Source organism: Seriola aureovittata, chromosome 16, assembly GCF_021018895.1.
Source record: "Seriola aureovittata isolate HTS-2021-v1 ecotype China chromosome 16, ASM2101889v1, whole genome shotgun sequence".
Lineage (NCBI taxonomy): Eukaryota > Metazoa > Chordata > Actinopteri > Carangiformes > Carangidae > Seriola > Seriola aureovittata.
Genome location: NC_079379.1, coordinates 17,854,238 through 17,876,096, shown reverse-complemented (window position 1 = coordinate 17,876,096; position 21,859 = coordinate 17,854,238). Strand labels below are relative to the sequence as shown.

At 39.9% G+C, this 21,859-nt stretch overlaps 2 protein-coding genes across 2 annotated transcripts; both read right to left on the bottom strand.

The window, feature by feature from the left end:
* Nucleotides 1–549: 549 nt before the first annotated feature.
* On the bottom strand, nucleotides 550–5,983 carry nup42 (nucleoporin 42). Its single transcript, XM_056400251.1, has 7 exons — nucleotides 5,670–5,983; nucleotides 4,312–4,726; nucleotides 4,122–4,210; nucleotides 3,923–3,999; nucleotides 3,600–3,686; nucleotides 3,386–3,488; nucleotides 550–2,857 (listed from the first exon to the last, which is right to left on the bottom strand). Exons 1-7 carry the CDS (start codon nucleotides 5,872–5,874, stop codon nucleotides 2,334–2,336), a joined length of 1,500 nt encoding a protein of 499 aa, XP_056256226.1. The 5' UTR covers nucleotides 5,875–5,983; the 3' UTR covers nucleotides 550–2,333.
* A 272-nt stretch (nucleotides 5,984–6,255) lies between these two features.
* LOC130183348 (gasdermin-E-like) lies at nucleotides 6,256–14,714 on the bottom strand. The gene is made up of 10 exons (XM_056398661.1): nucleotides 14,157–14,714; nucleotides 12,331–12,569; nucleotides 11,956–12,148; nucleotides 11,482–11,659; nucleotides 11,104–11,224; nucleotides 10,796–10,915; nucleotides 9,557–9,678; nucleotides 9,183–9,327; nucleotides 8,987–9,057; nucleotides 6,256–8,602 (listed from the first exon to the last, which is right to left on the bottom strand). Exons 2-10 carry the CDS (start codon nucleotides 12,539–12,541, stop codon nucleotides 8,369–8,371), a joined length of 1,395 nt encoding a protein of 464 aa, XP_056254636.1. The 5' UTR covers nucleotides 12,542–12,569; nucleotides 14,157–14,714; the 3' UTR covers nucleotides 6,256–8,368.
* Nucleotides 14,715–21,859: the final 7,145 nt, after the last annotated feature.

Genomic DNA, 21,859 nt, shown 5'->3' with positions numbered 1-21,859 from the left:
TAAGTACTGTATGTCATAAAAAAAAACACTGATCTGGAGAAGCCAGCAAGGGAAGGGGGGGGGGGGGGGATTTCAATAGCTGCAGGCAGAAGTTATAAATCAAAGGATTGATCGGTTCAGCACTCCGACATACATGCACAGCTGCAGTACATGGTCTAAATGGGGAATTAACAAGACAGACTGCCCCTATTTCCCCTATGGAAAAGTGTGTTAAATGTACTAGAGCAGCATATACAGTGTATGTCTGTTCCATCTTGCTATAGTCAGGTCAGACTCATTGAATTACAGTACGTATTATGGTCATGTGACCGGGTTTGTGTAAGATATGATATCACAGGAGGGTGGGGCAGGTTGAGGATTAAAGCAGGAGTGTGCACAGTAGATGACAGGTATGTTTGTGTGTGTGTGTGTGTGTGTGTGTGTGTGCGTGTGGTTCAGTGTCTCTAAATCCAGGTTCCCTCCTGGGAATACTGAACAATCCCCAGGAGGGAAAGAGGAGGAAGAGACTTCATTCACAAATGCACTATTAAACACAATAGGTCAGATGAGTGAAATTTGATCATTTATTTTATAGAATTTCATTGCACAACTTTACACAGGTAGTAATGTACACCAGAGTGATTAAATGTTCCCAGTAAAATATTCTGTGTTTGACTGTGTCATCCAAAGACCCATCCCTCATCTTTAATATTGCTGTGATCTGCTCTGTGCAGCTCATGCACACATTACATAAACACAGGCAGACTCACAAGTTGATTAGATCTGCTTATTTACTGTTGTATAATACTGGAATATATTGTATATCCTGGAAATAAGGATTCAGAAATGCCTAGAGTATCTCAGTTAGATGAATTTAAGAGTCACCGGATGGCAATTGAAGCAAGTTTCACTAAAATGAGCACGCAAGTCTCTATTTTAATCGTTCATTAATCTGTTGAATTATTTATGCATTATCTGCTTGCAGGGGGTGGATGGGAGGTTACTGCTGCCAGACTGAGAAGTAGGAAAGAAAATTACTATGTTGCACACTGTTGCTGGCAGTTAATGCTGTGTTACCATTTATAGGTAGGCATAAAATTGTATTAGCTGTGTGCACAATGCTTCTGCCCCAACCGTGAGACTTGGACTTGGGATGATTCGACACACAAAAACACACTAAGACACACACAGCTCAGTTGCACCCCTTGCCGATATCACAAATTCCCTATCAGCTGAAAATATGCTCCAGTCAGCAGAGCTGTAACCCCTATAGCAGCAAAATAGCTTAGTGGCGTCTCTTTGTCGCTGTATTCCTCTTCCTTGTGGTCCCTCTGGGTTCTCAACACCTAATGAATACGCATTGAATAGCTTACTCACTCATTGTCATCTGCGCTCTACCGCGCTTTCCTCTCTTCTACTGGATTAAGGCCGACAAGCTGATGTAGATGGATGGTTTGAGTGGGTGGTGGACGATGGGCCTCGGTTCAGTCGTTTCAATATTGTCTCACATTGCAGTCTGAGTAAAAAAAATAAACAGAGGGAGAGTAATATTTACCCTGAAGAAACCACCTCTACCTTTCAATTTAGTCCTATGATACACAGTTATTTACACTTGCCTAGTATCTCTTTGTGCTCAAATGTTGTAAAGCCAGAGGTATTTTGGGGCTTGTATTCCAACACCCTCTCCTGGCAGAGTTGTGCAATTACAATCTTCACAAAAGGAACCCTACTGATGTAGGATTACAGTATGTGTGTTAAAGGACTTTTATTCTCAGATGAAGCACGCGGTGAAATACATTTGTAGGTAAGAAGACATTGTGTCTGAATTGCTGCAAGAGATTTGTGTTTGCAACCAAGTTCAAGGCATGTTTTTAATGCTTTGCTGTCATAACCATATTTTAAAAGTTTTATCTCCATGAGTATGCAAGTATATGTATACTAAACACATACTCATACATGAATATGAACACTACATAATCATGGAGATAAAACTTTTCTCATCAACTTCTAATATCAACAAATGTAAAACCCAGAGTCCTGCCTCACAGCATCCAAACTGTGTATTTTAAGACAGTCAATAACACTAATATAGTATTTTATGATGAGTCAATTTAAAAATATATACTGCAGCTGTACATGATGTATACTTTGTACAAAATAGAACCAAAGCAAGTTTCCCCAGCTGAAATTGATCGTATTTTAAGGATTGAGCTGATTTAATTATTTCAATATCAGCTGTATGTTAAAAACAACAAATTAATGAATTTGGATTTAACAAAAGATCTATGCAGAAAAAAATGTTTGTATAAATTATAAGTCTTTATTTCAAAAATTTTGTAAACTTTCCGCCCATATCATACCACCAGCATGTCAGCTGGAGGAGGTTTTAAAGGAATCTGACCGAGAGTGAACCTTTTAGCCTTAAACTGATTCAGTTCCTCTGGAGACAGTTTGCTCTCAGGTGAAAACAGACCGTCCAACGCCCCACCAGCAGACCCAGCTCCTGCTACAGGTGCAGCAGCAGCTGCCCCAAACCCTCCACTCATCTGTCCTAAAGCACCGCTGCTTCCTGCTTGTGCTTCAGCTCCAAAACCACTCCCAAATCCTCCTCCGGTATTTGCTGTAGAGGAGAAGCTGAAGCCCGAGGCAGAGCCAAATCCTGAAGTGGCGCCTGGTTTATTGGTGTTCGGGGCAGCGAAGGAGAAAGTTGAAGCTGAAGAAGCAGTGGAAGAACCAAATCCTGAAGGAGGTTGTGTAGGAGCTGCTATGGCACTGCTGAAGCCTGTTGAAGATGACGGTGCAGCTGAGGAACCAAATCCGCTACTTGGAGCAGCAAAGCTGAAACTGTTGGGCTGCACTGGTGGTGGAGCCCCAAAGTCTACATGGTCAGACAGACATTAGAGATAAAACAGGAGAAGTGGTTATTATGGATTTGATTCCCTCAGCAGTGTATTCTGATAGGACAAAAAGCTTTTTATATGCATTTTCTTCAATAAATCTGCTCAACTCAAATCTAGATGCATTCATGTGATTGGTTCCACACAAATCAGCCACTTGACTGGAATCTCAAACACTGTACTACATTTAGTCTAATCATCTGCTCAAGCACTGGATTCATGACAGATAAGGGAAAATTGAATGCAATAGTTCTTTCTTGCAGAGAATGAAATGATACCATTCTCATATGTGTCTGTTCAATAGGAAGCAACAGCCAGCAGCTAGCTATCTTAGTGTAGCACAAAGACCGGATGTTACATCTTTTTTAAATTTGTTTTTTAAGAGGGGCTACTTCTGGGCTGTGAAGAGTCTCTTCCTTTATTATTTAGCAAGAAAGCAAATTAGAATATTTCCTAAAATGTTGAATTTATGCTCTTATACTGTTACATTAAGCAAGTTTAATCTTAACCTTTGCTTCCAAAATCAGATGTAGAGGATCCAAATCCAGTCGCTGTCACTGAACCAAAGCCACTTGAAGATGCCTCAGGTGCTGGGTTGTTTAACTCTGTGAGCTGCAGGGAAAATAAATATATTAAATATCAAAACATGTTCACTGTATTTAAAAAAGGCCATGCAGAAAAACATATAGGAATATTGTTACAGTGACTGTATGAGTGTTTTACCAAAGCTGCGCGTGTGGCTGGATTCATAACCTTCAGTTCCTGGACTCTGCTTCTCCACTGGTTGAGCAACTGATTGACACCATTAATCTAAAACACATGAAACAGGTTTTTCTTAAGACTTTGCAAATTTTAAAATTCCTGCAATTCATTATTTTACATTTGAACAAACACTGGATTAATTCAAGATCATGTGACAAAATATTGAAATACATTAATCTTATTGAAATGAATAAGAATTTCACAGAAGCTAATGCCCTCTTGACTTTCTTATTGGCCTGAAGACAAATATTAGGAACAACATTAATTAGTAACACTTCACTTACATAGCCCTGCAGATCTCCTGAAGCTCTTGTGGAGTAATACTCCAGCCTGAGCTCCTCTGGTGAGAGATCAGTGAAACCTGAAGAAGATAAAAAATAAAATTTCTTGGTGATTGATATAATAAACCCATCATTTACAACTAGTGGTAGGGCTACAAATGACAACAGAAATCATGTAATTAAATGTATATTTGATACAGACCACTTAAAGGTGCCTTGGAGTTAGAATAACATGAGAAGCACCACTGCCGTGAACTCTCCCAAACCTCTATGTCCATCTGAATGATCTCCCTGGGTGATCATGAAACAGACATCACACTTGAAATTAATTTCTCATGACGGATAAACATTAATTTTTAATTCTGCACATCTTGAAAAACAAGCAGACTCACAGTTTTTTGTCATCATCTTCATCACCAGCTGTTCCTCCTCCTCTTCCTCCCCTGTCAAAGTTGCTGGGAGTGTTCAGCGCTGAAAATCTGTTGAAGCTGAACTCTGAGCTCTTCACGTTATCTCTTCTCCCTCCACCTCCTCCTCGGCCCCAGTCATTTCCTCCTCCCCCTCCTCCACGACCCCAGTCATTCCCTCCTCCACCTCCTCTACCCCAGTCAGCTCCTCCTCCGCCTCCTCTACCCCAGTCAGCTCCTCCACCTCCTCCTCCGCCTCCTCTACCCCAGTCAGCTCCTCCACCGCCACCTCCACCTCCTCCTCGGCCCCAGTCATCACCTCCATGAGATGAGAAGGATGAAGGCTGGATATACCCTCCTTTTTGCTGGTTAGGATTAACCCAAACTCGGTTCCCAAAACCTGAAACACGCATGCAAACCAATACCAGTCAATGTCAAGTTCCATTTCCACTGCATATACAATAACTATAGCATGGTTGTCCATCCTGAAAGAGGGATTCTTCCTCTGATTCTCCTTTTTAACAGCCCAATACATTTATTTTTGCATGTGTGTGTTTTGTGCTGTGTATGTGAGTCATATGTTTCCTTAGGAGAATTGAGGGTCTAAAGCTAGAGAATACCATATGTTATACAGATTGTAAATCCCTGAGATATATTTGTGATTTTGGCATTCATAAATAAAATGAACTTGAACATTATATTTGTGAGCAGAAAACAGGAAATATTGTTTACTTCTACTCTGTCTTACTTCCCAATTCTCACTATCTTTAGCTGCCCAGTAATGCTTGTTTATTTATATTTACTAGCATTGCTTGCTGTCCTCACATTGTGAATTCAAACTGGTCACAACACTGGTAAGACTCTGTCTGTTTCACATAAAATAAAACCAGAATACAAAGTCTCTGTAAGTCACCAATGCAGCCAACATTATACACAACACTGGGCATGTTTGATGGCTGATGCTGATAAAATTAGTCATCTTTACACTCAGTTACCATTTTATAAGGTATATGCAACTAATGTAGTCTCGTGCGACTACCTGGAAATACTAACTTTACCATCATGAAGGTTATAATGTTCAGTTTGTTTGTTCGTTTGTTTAACCTGCTGTAGTTTGTGGTGCTGTTTCGACTATTCACTCTAGCTTTACTGAAATGGTAATTGAGGTTAAGTTCAAATAAAATGCTTGAGTCGACTAGCTAGCTAACGTAACAACACACAATTGTCCAGAAACGAAAGTTAACAACCACTTGGTCTGTAACTGTTACCACACAACGCACCTGCTTACCGAAAAACAACACTATGAGAAGATTAAGTTCATATTTATTTCTCGTTAACGTTACCTCCACCTCCTCTGGACTGCTGCTGACCAGAAGAGCGGCTGTAGTTGTTGTTGTTGTATCCTCCTCCACCACCACCACCACCACCACCACCACCACCACCACCTCCTCCTCCTCCTCCTCCTCTGCTTCCTCCCCTCGGATGCTCATTCCAACATTTTTCGCCGTAACGACAACGACCCTGAAGAAAAAAGTTGCACACTGTCATTTTTCACTTAGTGTTGTCTGTGTCAAATCCAGCCTTTATCCTCTGAGCTACAAATGGCTCCCTCCCGCTCTCCACAATGTTTTCATGAGACTCACGACGAGGCGACGGCACACGCTCGGGTCGCAGCAGATTGACGTCAGCGTTGACCGTCGTAAAGCACCAGCAACAACAGCGACCCCATGTGGCAGTGGAGTTCATTTTCAGTAACTGGAGCTGTTGATGTCAGGAAAAAAAGACAACAGGCCCGTCATCCAGTCAGCAGTTCCTCCATAGGAATGTTTTCAGGAGCAAGAGCAGGAGTTTCCGCATAGATGTTAAATGTCATACTTCGCACCACAGAAGATATAAAATGTGACAAACTATCTACTTCATGGGCTGGCAGCATACGCTTTTTGGTTATTTTATGTCCTTTTTGTGGTCATTTGTGGTCATGTTATGTATTTTAACTGAGCTCTATGACTTTTGATCAAGAAATATTAACTGCTATTTCATACAGAGGATCTTGCCAGGGGCCCCCTGACCTGTCAGGACCCGGGTCCTGTGCCCAATAGGCCCATTTGGTCATCCATCAATGTGTCGGCCACTTTTTCCCCATGCCACACACCATACATCGATACCCCGTCACCTCTAAGTTCCCTTGAAATATAACAGCTCCATTACATGCTCAGACATTAGATCAGAACCCAGGTTTCCTGTGTCTTACGTTTATTGTAATTTGATTAAACACAAACTTTTAGAAATACTGTATGCGTCATGTGACACTGATATATACTATTTAAGATCTTTAAACAACAAGATATGTTGTAACAATGTATTTGCCAATATAATTTACTGATGCAAATTGGTAACATTTCTATCAAATTCAGAAATGGTTTGTATTTTTCAGTAAGTGTACCTAATAAACTGGCACCTGCATGAACAAACTAATAATAACAGACAGCGATGTAAGTTGTCCCGCCCGAACAGGTGCAGCAAATAGCTTCAGAGATTTAAATGATTCATGGTCTGTGAACACATACACTCACTATACTGACAAAAGCTGTAATCAGCCATAAGTGAAAACACCCGTGGGCATGTTGTGTATGAGCATAAAACACATACAATTGTACAGAAGTGAGCACAAGAGTCCGGAATACCTAAAACTTGAGAGAAATGGTTGGTATTTTGAATAAAGAAGTTAACTTCCTGGAAAGTCAAAGTGTTAACTGCACTGAAGTGCTGTAAAATAACTACATTGGGGTCCATCCAGTCAGGGCAGCATCACACCATTCATCAAGGTTTACACACCTTGTCATGATTAATTATTCACTCATTTTTATCCAACTTCATGTAGACTAGATAATAATTTCGCAGGCACTAAAAGACTATTCTTTGGGATCTTAGTAATAAAAATAAAAATATTAAAATGAGACAAGATTTTTAATAAGAGTTTCAGTTGTCTGTTGTTTTCACCACAGAGCACAATAGTTAACTTCAAAAGTAAACATTTTCCTTGAATATTTTTATTTAGCCTACTTTATTTGCAATTTAGGTATGACACTAATTATTGTATGCCTTCATATAGGATAAAGTGAAGCTTTTTTTCAAGTTACAATAAATTACATGTTTACTGTCAAATAGGAAAGTGGCCCATGCCATTGAAAAGATAGCTTCATAAAACTATTGCTCATGTATAAACACACATAGACTTCATTAAAAAATATAAGTTCTCCATTTTAAAATAATATGATATTTTTGGTATTCAATAGATAATGTTTCTGTTAAATACAGATAGTTTCATAAAAATCTGATTATAAGCAGTAGCAGCAATAAAATGCAGTTTCATTCAAAATCAAAATCCTAGCAAGAAGAGGTGAGCAACACTTTTCAGCACACTGTAGAAATGTTGATTTTGTGTACCGTTGGCAAGCATCAAATTTCACATTTTGCTGTTAAGTGAAAAACATAAAATCTATGACGTATGAATCTTTCTTAAGAAATAAGAACTGTTTTCAGCTTAATCACGGGTTTTTCTCAATTTACTAATCAACAACATTCATTTGAATGTGAGCTAAAACTGAATAAATAAAAACAACTGAATTTATACTAAACAATAATAAAGTTTTGGAAATATTTATCCAAAGTGCCTGATCAAGTACCAAACACGGTTCATTGATGTGTCTCAGTGAGACAGAGCTGCACTACAGTATGGCAAGTCATTACATAAAATATATATCGATTTTTTTTAAATATACAAAAAATGAAGTGCTTTTTGCTCTAAGTGTGCTTTAAGTAACAAAAATATATGTAGGAAAAGTAATATAACAATATTCTCTGTATAATAATGTAACAAATATCAAGCAATATTAAAAAAACAATAATAGTAAAATATAAAGATGTTAGGAAATTAACTACTGTAAGCGTCGACTCAACAAACTTTACAATAAAGAAAGAAATGGACAGAATATAGTCCATAAAAAAAAAAGAAAAACAAGTGTGCATGCTGAAACTCCTCCTACTTCAGCCCAGTGCACAGCAAAGACAATCCATGTGTGCTGAGGCAGAGGATCAAAGGCAGAGCTTCTGCTTTATCTCCTGTCTCCGTCCACAGACTGTCAGCGTTTCTCTTCAGTGTTACATTGGTGGAGCTGAGCAGCTGTTCTGCCAGCTGGAAAGCTTGGTTGTCCTGCAGCAGGATGGGAAGATGCTGGATGGAGAGAGTCCCGCTGCTCTCCTTTAACCTGCACATCTGGTGAAACATTTAGATGGACAAATAGATAAATAACTCTTTGTTGTAAAGTCTTGGTTTTAAGGATTAAATCTTATCTTTCTTAAAGGAATGGTGCAACATTTTGTGAAATGTGCTTACTAACTTTTCTTGCAGAGAGTGAGATTAGAGGATCTGTACCCCCCACATGTTTGCACATTAAATATAAGCTACAGACAGCCACTAGTTAGCTTAGCTTAGCATAAAGACTGGAAACAGATGGAAAGAGCTAGTATGGCTCTCCGCAAGACAGCCAATAATCATATTCCCCATAATACTGAACCATTCCTTTAAAACAAATGAACGTTCTCATCTGTAACAGCTAACAATTTAAAGATGTGTAATGAGTGAAACAAGTTAACTAACCAGTGTGTTGAAGGCTTCCAGAAAATCAGCCCGGCTCTCACTCAGAAGGCTCAGTGTTTCATCAGGCAACTCTAAAACAACATTAAACACCTCAAGATTAAATTATAGAAAATCATTTATAGCGTACCACCATGTGTTGCTCAGAGCACAGTGAAGAAAATGTTTACAGCCCTCAAAGTCGGGAGTTTCCTCTCACCTTCCATAGCACTGACCAACAGGTGAGTTGCATTCAGGTGCGCAGGACTGGCAGCCTGGCTGCACTCGCTATGAATGTCTGAGCTGAGTCGATCCATATCTTGGTTGGCCATATCGAGTGTGTCATCACCACACAACTTCTCCAGCTGACAGAAAGAGAGGCACAGAGAAGCGGGAAAATGGAGAAAACAGAAAATGTAAAAGCAGAGGAATGGTTTGAGATTTCTGCCTCAATATGTCTAGGAGAGAATAAACAGTGGTTTTGGGAAAGTGTCCCTTTGGGTTAGTTGACTTGTCACACAGTTACCCTGTAGGGATTAACCCAAACCCTGGTGCGCTGTCTTGATGTTGGGGTAATGCCATTATGTCACTCACCACACACTGCAGGTATGACAGAGCAGTTCTGTCCCTCATTGTCTCTTGTAACTTCTTGAATAAGGCGCATCTAGTTGACTGGTTGAGCTCTGCCAGTGGAGACAAGTCCATCTCCTGTGATCCTGTCAGAGAGCGGGAGATACTCCATCAGATTTTAAGCTGAGGCTACACTGACACAGTATTTGCTTGGTACTAGCCTCAGTCATCTTCCTATGACATGACAGCTGCACTACACAGGATGGTTTAGAGAACAACCTCGCTCACAACTGTTTGACTTTTTTATTATAAGGTATCATAAAGCATTTTAGGTATTTGCTCATTATAAACTAAACAGTGAGATAAACAATGCTCAACATACATCTATCCATGTAGGCCATGTCTATTTTGGTCAACATATAATTCCCATTTGTTTTTGATATTCCAAATTTTTTACCTACAAGTATTTACCAAGGTCTTGTAAACTCAACCTGTTACCATAATTATTGAACGTATTATGCAACCAAATTTGATGATACATGCGCATATCAATTCTGACAAATCCTGCAAAATTTGATGACTTTCTGCCCATAAGTTAGGTAGATAGTTGTAGGTGGTGCTACAGCAACATAGAGAATTTAATAATAAAAAATAAAAATAATTGATTTTGATGCAGATCCAAATCCAAATGCCGATTAACTAACAATTGATAATTCCATGGTGTGTATTATAGTTCAGTTTAGTCCCAGTTTTTACTAACATTTCAGAACAAATTACAATTGCAACTTCTGATGCAACAGATCATTGAATCCGCATTGTGATGTGTGTATGGGAGAAAAGGAACCTGCTTCAGGTCTGTTATTTCACTTCCTCTAAATATGGGCATTGTAAATGGAATCTGAATAACCGTAATTTCTTTGTCATCACCGGGTTACTAGCTAAATGTTTGAGTGAATGACTGTATGGAGGGATTGACTTGGACACTGGTTATTACAAGTCATAGGAGAAACATTTGTTATTTACTTAGTGATTTAGTTTTGCTGTATATGTGTGTATGTATGGTATGTGTACACATATGTGTGTTTTTTTTTTTTGTTTTTGTTTTTTGTTTGTTTGTTTGTTTTTTCTTTTTCCCTTGTTTCTCTCCTCTCCTTTAATTTATCAGTATTTCTCCTGAGCTTATCCATTGTCATACTTGTGTATGACATGTCTTGGTTGTTTGAAAAAGTAATAAAGAAAATGTTTGCGTGAATGGATACAAACCATTTTGCAGTGTTGGAACATTCTCTCCATTGCATTTGCCATCCACCACATTCAAGGAATCTTGGGATGGCCAGGTGTCTGACACAAAACCTCCTATAGTGCCAGGTTGTAGGCATATATCTAAAAATACACACAACATCACAGGTAAGCGCAGAGAGGAGGAAACAAATGGATGCATGCACCTATAACACAAGCACAGTACACAGGCATATCAGCAAAGACGAAATGAACATTAGCCTGTTGTAACACCCATAATAGAGAAATTATCCTTTGAGTCACTCTTTCGTCACACACACACATACACTCACTATAGTGTCCATTCTTTTTAATCTCTAGTTCCAGGATGCTGTAGGCAATGACGGTGTCAGAGGGGATCTCCAAAGAAACATCACTGTCCATCTCAATGTTGTTGGTGTCCTTCACACACACCTGAGGATACACATATAAACACATACACATACACATATGATTTAAAGAGAGACTGATATTATAGAGATACTGATATTGACTGCACTATTTTGGAGGTTGAAGCTCTGGTATCTGTTTAAATAGACTTTTAACAATTTTACAGCAACAAAAAAATACAGATATTCAGTGTTTCCCCCAATTATGAAATCAACCTACCAAATATACGTAAATGTATAAAATAATCATATATGTAATAATGAATTCCCATCCACACCTACCTTAACAGAGCTCCCCAGGATGTCCAGCAGCCCGACCACGCCCTGAAAGATGCACTGCTCCTTCTTCGTCTGGGTGATGGAGCAGGAGTTGGTGGTGACAATCCTCTCCTTCACGACTGCGAGCACATCAGCCCGCTTCTCCAGCTGCTGCACCAGCACGTGCTGCATGTCCACCAACCTGGAAAAGAGACAAACAGGTCTTAATCTACAAAAGCAAAGTGTGCATTTATGAAAAGGGGCAGGTATGAAACAGATCACGTAGAGACTCACTGAAGTGTATTCAAGGCTTATAACACTACTGATCTCTGTTAGTTGTGGTTAAGTCTTTGCATGACACTGGTCTGAGGGGTCAAATGTCTAATGTCTAACTACATTTTTAAACTGTTCACCTCATCAATGATAAAGTCATCATCCTGTTACCTTCTTCTGATTAGCCGCAGTGTGCAATCAGTATGAAAGGGAATTATTTATCACCTGCTTCTGGAGTCACGTAATAGCTTGATCACATCCAGTTCCTCTTTTTTCAGCTTGCCAAAACATGATTGGAGCATGGTAGTGCCCCGCCCCTCCAGCGCGACACTAACAGAGCCGGCCTTGGTTTTCAGCTTCCCGGAGAGTTTGTCACCAAACGTCCCCTTGTAGGTCAGGAATTCTGTCTCACACAATCCTGACAAGACATGTGGTGTAAGATGTGTTTGAGAAATGCTCCATGCACTGTGACGATATATACTTTGTGAAAAATGTTACATATACGTATATATATATATATATTATATATATATATATATATATATATATATAATGGTCATAAAGCTTTAATATTTTTTTTGTGCATGCACACCTACATACCAGGACTAAGCGTTTTGTCACCCAGCAACAAGTCACTGAGGGTGAAATCTGTTGGGTGGTACTTGGGCCTTTGCCAGAACCAGAGGCGGTTGCGCTTGACGACGAGTGCCATGGGAACCAGTTTTTGGGAGTCATTTACTCGTGACACGTGGATGAGGCTTCCCTCTGGGTCAATCTGACGGACGAAGTTGGCAGTGGCCTTGGAAAACATGGCTTCAGTAAATGAAAACTGCAGACAGCTGAAAGAGAGAGAGAGACTTCTAAGGCTTCAATTTGAGTTTATTTTGTTCACTGGAAAGAATTGAGAGCAAAGACAAGAACTCTGAAGTGCTTTCACTGAAATGCTAAAACACTAAGGGTGATTTCCAGTTGGTATTCTCCCTATATTTCCCCTCATGATAAAGTTTATGAAGGTTTGACAAGTCCCAGCTAAGCAAACCCTGTATGGGTGTGTGAGTGAGCACCACATAACCCCAAAACCTCTGTTTTGTGTACTGCAACCAACTGTAGGCAGTGACTCACAAGGACCAAAGGAAGTCCCCCTGCATGTCATTAACATATTAGAGTGACCTCAGATAGGTCACATATGCAAACACAAACACACACACACACACACACACACACACACACACACACACACACACACACACACACACATACACACACACACACACACACACACACACCTCAGTGCGCTAATTGTGCTGGCTCAGTTTTCATAGCTTAAATATTTAAAGTAATCAGGCGTAAGGGGGATTTGTGCTGTGAGGGAAGAGAGGGAGAGAGAACAGAAGAAAGTTTGAGCTGTGTTCCTGCTGGTTTGGGTAATGTTAGAGGTAAACAAAAGAATGAAACCTTGGCCGAGGGACTGACAAAACAGCCAGTTAGTGGGGAAATAAATGTAAAACAGAAGACCAATGAATGAAATCAAGAATGTCACCACCCACTCTGAACAACATCACAAACTCCCCCTGACATGGTTTCAGTGTGTTGAGTCAGTTGGTTTGAATAATTAAAGTGTTGTCGTAACGTTAAGGACGACCGTTCTCTAACCCCAAACTCGAATTCCCAAAGCGCAAATATGCTGCTTCTAAATATTTTATGTCTCTTTTGTTTAGAGTGATCTGGAGCGAGGAAACAAGATGGGGGGGGGGGGGGCATTTAACATGTGAGGAATATTTCTGAATAAACATATAGTACATGTGGTCAAGGTGGCATGCATAAAAATTTCACCAGGTTTGGAGTATGTGTGAGCAAAGGTATAGTAACATGTGTTTGTCCAGTTATGTAAAGGCAAATATAATGGTTGTTTAAGGCTGTTCACTGTAAAGCAAACACCTTTTAGAGGAGTAATACCCATGCTTTTCAATAATAGATACAGAATTACAGAATACATAACAATACACATTACAAGCATCGTTTAACGCAAGTGTGACCTCAAATATTATCAGTTCAAATTAGCTACTGAACTGAAATGAACTGATTATAAACAGATGATAAAACACACACACACACACACACACACACACACACACACACACACACACACGTGTGTGTGTGCCAGACAGAGTCCGAGTATTTCCCGGCAGCCCACTTATTCCAACATACCAGGCTGCACCGCGCGTGCCAGCACGGTGACATCAACTGCGCACGAGCCTTAAGGAGAACCTGTGGGTCGGACTGTGAATATTATTAAAGTAAAGATCATGTTTTGACCGCAAAAGCATAACAAACCGACCATGTTGGTTAGCTTGAGTAAACTAGACTAACAGTGGAGTCTCTGTTAGTCGTAAATGACTGTTAGTATAAATAAAGATCTCTCTTACCTCAAATAAGATAACAAACAACTCTATGAAGATGACTTTACGTCGTGCGAACTGCGATCCTGTTTTCACTCCTGGATCGTCAGCCAGGTTGCCATGCGTAAAAGTAGACGAAGGTGTCCAAACGCAGAAGGAGTCCTCTGGGTTTCAGTGACACCTCTTTCACGGTGTTAATTACAACACTAGGAGTAGTAGAAGGCAGAGCAACGATAACAGCGACGGAAACCAGTGATACTGACAGTGTTAGGTCAGAGCTGTGGCTGAGTGGTAGGGCTGTACAGTTGTCCACATGTTCCTCCTCCCTCTCTCACTGAGCCTTAATTATGATCATATGAACTCCTCTCTGTGTGTGTGTGTGTGTGTGTGTGTGTGTGTGTGTGTGTGTGTGTGTGTGTGTGTGTGGGCGTGTGTTTCAGGACAAGAGCAGACTTGTCTCTATGATTTTCTTTTTTTTGTTTTTATCGGTAAATTAATATTGTTAAATGTTTCCAAATCAGATCTTGTTGATTCATTCATATCTCTCACTTTGCTGCCAACCTGCAATGCAGTTATGTTACAGAAAGTAGGAATGCAGAAGTGCTTTCTGACACAGGTTGCCACTGACCACACTACATCCTTTCTAATGTAGAACATAACAAAAAAAAAAAAAAAAAAAAATCTGTTATAATATTATTTATTTTTAAATCACACAATATCTCACAAGCCAACTAAATTATTTACTCTCCATGGAGCAGTGCCAGAGGTTAACATGAAGCTGAAAGAGTGGCAAAGGGTTTGGGTATAGCAATCCCCTGTATATGTGACAGAAGAACATTATAGTCTGTGTAACTGTTGTTGGGGCCCATATTTAACATGGGCATTCAGATTAAAAGTTGAACATTGTAAAGATTAGGTTTAGGAGTGAGTGAGTGCGTGCGTGAGTGCATTTTATACTTGTCGGTGGTGATAAGTAACTTTTTAAGGGCTTTTTAATGGATGCACCCATATGCATAAACACCATAGAGTCATAATTGGTCCAGGACTACTGTAGCAGTCTGCTGAGGGCCCTCTGACCACAGTTGGTGCTCACGCAGGAGATATTCACAAGTTTTACTTAAGTAGAAGCAATAATTTCACAATACAACTGAATCAGCACAGAAGCACTTTAAGAGAGTTATTATTTACATGTATTAAAAGAAATATAATGTTGTCATTTTAACTATTTAATAGACTGTGTGGTTGTTAAATCTGCTACTGATCATTTTTTTTGTAGGTAGGCCAAATCTCCAAAGTAAATAGGAAGTAGAAAGTGGAATAAAATAAAAATGCAACATAACCTGCTGAATTGTGAAGAAGCAGAAGTATAAAGTAGCATACAATGCAACTACCCAAGTAAAGTGCAAGCACCTCGAAACTGTACTGAGTGGTACCCACACACACACACACACACACACGTGTGTGTGTGCCAGACAGAGTCCGAGTATTTCCCGGCAGCCCACTTATTCCAACATACCAGGCTGCACCGCGCGTGCCAGCACGGTGACATCAACTGCGCACGAGCCTTAAGGAGAACCTGTGGGTCGGACTGTGAATATTATTAAAGTAAAGATCATGTTTTGACCGCAAAAGCATAACAAACCGACCATGTTGGTTAGCTTGAGTAAACTAGACTAACAGTGGAGTCTCTGTTAGTCGTAAATGACTGTTAGTATAAATAAAGATCTCTCTTACCTCAAATAAGATAACAAACAACTCTATGAAGATGACTTTACGTCGTGCGAACTGCGATCCTGTTTTCACTCCTGGATCGTCAGCCAGGTTGCCATGCGTAAAAGTAGACGAAGGTGTCCAAACGCAGAAGGAGTCCTCTGGGTTTCAGTGACACCTCTTTCACGGTGTTAATTACAACACTAGGAGTAGTAGAAGGCAGAGCAACGATAACAGCGACGGAAACCAGTGATACTGACAGTGTTAGGTCAGAGCTGTGGCTGAGTGGTAGGGCTGTACAGTTGTCCACATGTTCCTCCTCCCTCTCTCACTGAGCCTTAATTATGATCATATGAACTCCTCTCTGTGTGTGTGTGTGTGTGTGTGTGTGTGTGTGTGTGTGTGTGTGTGTGTGTGGGCGTGTGTTTCAGGACAAGAGCAGACTTGTCTCTATGATTTTCTTTTTTTTGTTTTTATCGGTAAATTAATATTGTTAAATGTTTCCAAATCAGATCTTGTTGATTCATTCATATCTCTCACTTTGCTGCCAACCTGCAATGCAGTTATGTTACAGAAAGTAGGAATGCAGAAGTGCTTTCTGACACAGGTTGCCACTGACCACACTACATCCTTTCTAATGTAGAACATAACAAAAAAAAAAAAAAAAAAAAATCTGTTATAATATTATTTATTTTTAAATCACACAATATCTCACAAGCCAACTAAATTATTTACTCTCCATGGAGCAGTGCCAGAGGTTAACATGAAGCTGAAAGAGTGGCAAAGGGTTTGGGTATAGCAATCCCCTGTATATGTGACAGAAGAACATTATAGTCTGTGTAACTGTTGTTGGGGCCCATATTTAACATGGGCATTCAGATTAAAAGTTGAACATTGTAAAGATTAGGTTTAGGAGTGAGTGAGTGCGTGAGTGCATTTTATACTTGTCGGTGGTGATAAGTAACTTTTTAAGGGCTTTTTAATGGATGCACCCATATGCATAAACACCATAGAGTCATAATTGGTCCAGGACTACTGTAGCAGTCTGCTGAGGGCCCTCTGACCACAGTTGGTGCTCACGCAGGAGATATTCACAAGTTTTACTTAAGTAGAAGCAATAATTTCACAATACAACTGAATCAGCACAGAAGCACTTTAAGAGAGTTATTATTTACATGTATTAAAAGAAATATAATGTTGTCATTTTAACTATTTAATAGACTGTGTGGTTGTTAAATCTGCTACTGATCATTTTTTTTGTAGGTAGGCCAAATCTCCAAAGTAAATAGGAAGTAGAAAGTGGAATAAAATAAAAATGCAACATAACCTGCTGAATTGTGAAGAAGCAGAAGTATAAAGTAGCATACAATGCAACTACCCAAGTAAAGTGCAAGCACCTCGAAACTGTACTGAGTGGTACCCACACACACACACACACACACACACAAAAATCAATGGCAGAAAAGCAACCATACAAGGCGTTGTTTAAGGTCATCAGGACCAATTTTGGGGTCTGTGTGTCACTCAAAGCCACGTGGATCTGGTGATGGACCCACCAACCCTGCAATTACAGGATGTGGTGCTCTACCTGCTGAGCCACAGCTGCCCCATAAATGTACCTAGTTACCCTCCACTGCTGTCTGAAAATACAAGCAATCTCACATTAATGCCGCTTTTTTACTGTGTTGGCACAGCTAAGTGTAAATGTGTTGAATGAGTGTATGAAAAAATGAGCCAGAATGCAAAAAATAAAAACTGCCATAACCACAAACTTTTTTTTTTTTTTATATAACAGAAACTGCAGGTTAAACCCTCACTGCAGTAATTTCTATAACGTAATTTCAGGTTAAATTACAGTTTTTGCCCGTTGCTTGAACACTATAGACCCATGCTTAGACTAAAGTAACACAACTTGAAGCTTTTGTTACCATACCTCAAACACATGTACCCATACCTTAAACAAAAGCGCTGCTTTGCACTCTAGTTGCAATTCTGCAACACACTTACTCCTTTATGCAACACACTTGGTCCTGCATACTACACTCTATTTCATACATAAAACACTTCGTTCAAAAATGAAATCTCAGGGTGCCATTTGGAAAACACATCTATCCAAAATACAAAACACATCGGGTAATTGCAACCACTCAAATACACACCTGAAGACACTTACTTGCAAAACTGAACACCAATCAGCCAGCTACAAAAAGCCCTCAGTTTAGCCATTTCAAGAACTTTGCAAGCATGGATGGAGGGAGAGCGAGAGGCAGAGGTAGAGCAAGAGGAAGAGGAAGAGGATGAGGAAGAGGAAGAGGAGGAGGAGGAGGAGGACAAGGTCAAGGTCGAAGAGGCCATGCACGGACCCCTATTTCTGATGATATAAGAGCAACTTTGGTGGACCATGTAATCAACCATGGCCTGACTATGAGGGAAGCTGGGCAGAGAGTCCACCCACATCTAAGCCGCTTCACAGTGGCATCTGTAATAAGAACAATCCTACTGGAAAACAGGTATGTCTTCACCTCTCTACCTTCTACTCTACTCAGAATGTATTTACAGTACTGTACTACAGTATATCACATTACCACATCACGTGTACGGGGTATTGCAGGGTGCTAATGCTCCTTTTGCAGCCAAAGTGGTAGTTTTTGTGAAACATACCATGATTACTTATATTGAGATGTTTCAGTACAGTGGATGATACAATATATACAGTAAAGTACAGTATATATAGTACTGTAAGAAAAAGAAGCAAACCAATGACAATTTGTGGTTCTCTAGAATGACTAGAAGACCTTCTGGGGGAGGACGCCAACGCCTGTTCACACAACAGCAGGAACTTGCCGTTGTGGACCTAGTGAGGGCAGACAATGCCATCCGTCTCCACCAGCTACTACAGAAAATACTTGCAGACAGGCAAGTGTTCAACAACATAAACCGTGTGAGCATCACCACCATCAGACGCATCTTGGGAAAACACAACATCACCATGAAGCAGCTCTACAGGGTCCCATTTGAGAGGAACAGTGTCAGGGTCACTTCGACGTGAATATGTACGGGTAAGTGTAACTGTCCTTTACATTTACAATACAGTATTGGTGAAATCCAGTAGCAGCTGAATATGTACCATATCAGTACCACATGGATCCATTCGGAGAGCTACACAGGTACCTGTGTGATGGGGTGGGGGTTCTGTATGTGTAGCACTTTAGTAACATGTTTTTTTTTTTTTTTTTGTTACAGAGAATCTTGGCCATGGATGGAGCTGCACAGCCTCAAGAATTAATTTTCATTGATGAAGCTGGATTCGACCTGAGCAAAACAAGACGACGGGGTCGTAATGTAATTGGCCAAAGGGCAATTGTGCACGTCCCGGGGCAGCGCGTGGGAAATATCACATTGTGTGCCGCCATGAGCCTTCGAGGGCTACTGCATCATCATGCAAAACTAGGTCCACACAATACCCAACATATACTCATATTTCTAGATGCTCTCCATAATATAGTTGTACAGAACAGACCAGATCAGCCCAGGTTTGTGGTGGTATGGGATAATGTCAGTTTCCATCAGGCTGCTCTGGTCCAGGCCTGGTTCACCAACCACAATCAATTTGAAGTGTTATACTTGCCCCCTTACTCACTATTTTTAAACCCTATAGAGGAATTCTTTTTGGCTTGGAGATGGCATGTATATGACCGCCAACCACATGCCCGCATGCCTCTTCTGCAGGCAATGGAACAGGCCTGCGGCAACATTCAGGTGACAGCAATCCATGGATGGTTTCGACATGCAAGGGGATATTTTCCCCGGTGCCTAGCGGGAGAAGACATTGCTTGCGATGTCGATGAGGTCCTGTGGCCAGACCCCAACAGACAGCGGGATCCATGAGCCCACGTAGCACAATTGCCATGATTTTCTGTGTTTACAGTATAGTGTTTTTTTCTACTTTTTTTTTTTTTTTTTGCTTTATCTGAATTCATGTTACTGCAATGTACAGTGCTGTAATGTACAATATTGAGTAGGCCTATTTGCTTTTTCGGTTGTTTGAAAATGTGCCTCCTGAAAATGTGGCTTCTGAATAAACAGTGAAAATCAAAGACTGCAGTGTTTTATATAAAGTAGACTAGTGTGTTCCCCCTGATCTGAAAGTGTATGCATATGATGCAAGTGTGTGTCATTTTGTCACCAGAGTTACATTTTGACAAAGGATTGTTAGGTTTTGATAGCAGAGTTTAGGTTTTGATAGTAGAGTTTCAATTTGACACAGATGTGAATGGTATATTTCCCAGTGTTGTGTCATGTTTACTTGTGTGTAGAGTTTTGGCACAATGAGCGAAGTTTTGCAAAATGTGTTCAAGCAACGGGCAAAAACTGTAATACTAATTATTCTATGCACTGTTCAATAACTTAATCTAATAAAACAGTGTATGCATCTCATCAGATTGTCACTTTGTTGTGTCTTAATTCAGTAACTCCAGCTGTGGAGTAATAAGTATAAAGTGACATGGAAAGGCCTCAGTTCTGACACATTTCATAACCAGACAGCAGTGGACACATACCATTTGCTGTTTGAAATGAATGCGCCCCTATTTATTTGTAGGTAACCATAGCAACGGTACTTGACGTTTCACCACAAGGTTTAGCAAAAGAATAAACATCAGAATTTAACCTGTGTGATCAAATCACGAGCAGGAAAACTTCACGCCCAAAGAGGAACAGCACAACAGAGGATATTGTGCCAAATAGAGAAAAAAAGAGAGGAGGAAAAAAAAAAAAAAATCTCATTTTGAGGCTATATTATAGAATTACACAGGCCACTTTGGATCCTTTTTCAAAAGTTTCTTTCACAATAAATCATAGAGCTGTAAGTGGGAACTGAAACACGCTCTTGCATCGTTTCATTGTTTTACTGAAACAGTATTAGACAGTATTTAATCTGAAATATCAAACATAAAAAGACAACTGAGTATGTTTTTTCTGTACATTATTCTGACATTAAAAAACAAGTAGGTTGTTGGCACAAAAATGAAGTACTGCCATATCAATAAATTTTTGTCACAAACAATGTAGACTATACTGTAAAATACCTGCTCACTGCCATAAATAATTAACTCTAAATAACTCCTTTGAAAGAACTGTAAGTGAAAGATACTGCTGTATGTGTCTTTTTCACAAACAGCTGCGTAGAGCCTCTTTTCATGATCATTGGTGGCTAAATAATACGTGAGTGAACCAACAAACAAAGACATCTGGCTAGTGTCTGGTATATTTGGATGGTAAACCTCAGGTTTTTCATACATGCTAACATAAGTCACGATTCAGCAATGATATCTTTCTAAAACAAGGTTTTTATACTTAAATGAAATAAAGAAATTAGGGAATTAGAAAGCTTTATACAGTAATATATTTTATAAGTTGCTATTTACTTTTGTGCTTAATGTGTATTGATTAGGAACAAGTGCTAACCAATAGTGCCATCCTTATATTACTATATTATACAATGTACAGTGTGTATAGGCATGTAGTGCATGTAGTATAATATAGTATAGTATGCTGTAGAGATACAGTATATAATCTTTATTGGAGTAGAATACACTATAATTTATGTAATAACTACCAATTGACTCAAATAACTTAAAGATAAAATGATGTCTATATTTTTTTCACAGCGATCTGACAGCCACAGTAAAAAGAGCATCTCCAGCAACAAGTCCAGGATACTGGACATCTACAGAGCTAAAAGGGCTATGACAGCTGTGCTAATTCAACACTGAGAGGGGCTGTGTGCTTCACACTAAGCCAACACTGCAACACTGTTCTGGAGAGACTGGGGCCCTGCATCAAGCGGGGCTCCCGTCTCCTCACCTCAGCCTCCAGTTGCTCTTTGACAGAGCCCAGAATCCTCTCCGAGAGGAGGATCAAATCTTGACAGCAGGGAAGAGCTTCGCAGTGGGTTTCCTTTGTGTTGTTAGTAAGATGTTGCTGAATCCTGCAATAGAAGTCAGGTGGGTTACCAAGAC

Excerpts from the sequence above, each read along its gene's own strand:
- nup42 (XM_056400251.1), bottom strand. The coding sequence starts at position 5,874 with ATGACAGTGTGCAACTTTTTTCTTCAGGGTCGTTGTCGTTACGGCGAA. Across the intron at positions 4,727-5,669 it reads GCAGTCCAGAGGAGGTGGAG|GTTTTGGGAACCGAGTTTGG; the intron begins GTAACGTTAACG and ends TGCGTGTTTCAG. Across the intron at positions 4,000-4,121 it reads CTCCAAGGCACCTTTAAGTG|GTTTCACTGATCTCTCACCA; the intron begins GTCTGTATCAAA and ends TATCTTCTTCAG.
- LOC130183348 (XM_056398661.1), bottom strand. The coding sequence starts at position 12,541 with ATGTTTTCCAAGGCCACTGCCAACTTCGTCCGTCAGATTGACCCAGAG. Across the intron at positions 11,225-11,481 it reads TCCTGGGGAGCTCTGTTAAG|GTGTGTGTGAAGGACACCAA; the intron begins GTAGGTGTGGAT and ends GTGTATCCTCAG. Across the intron at positions 8,603-8,986 it reads TGGAAGCCTTCAACACACTG|ATGTGCAGGTTAAAGGAGAG; the intron begins GTTAGTTAACTT and ends ATGTTTCACCAG.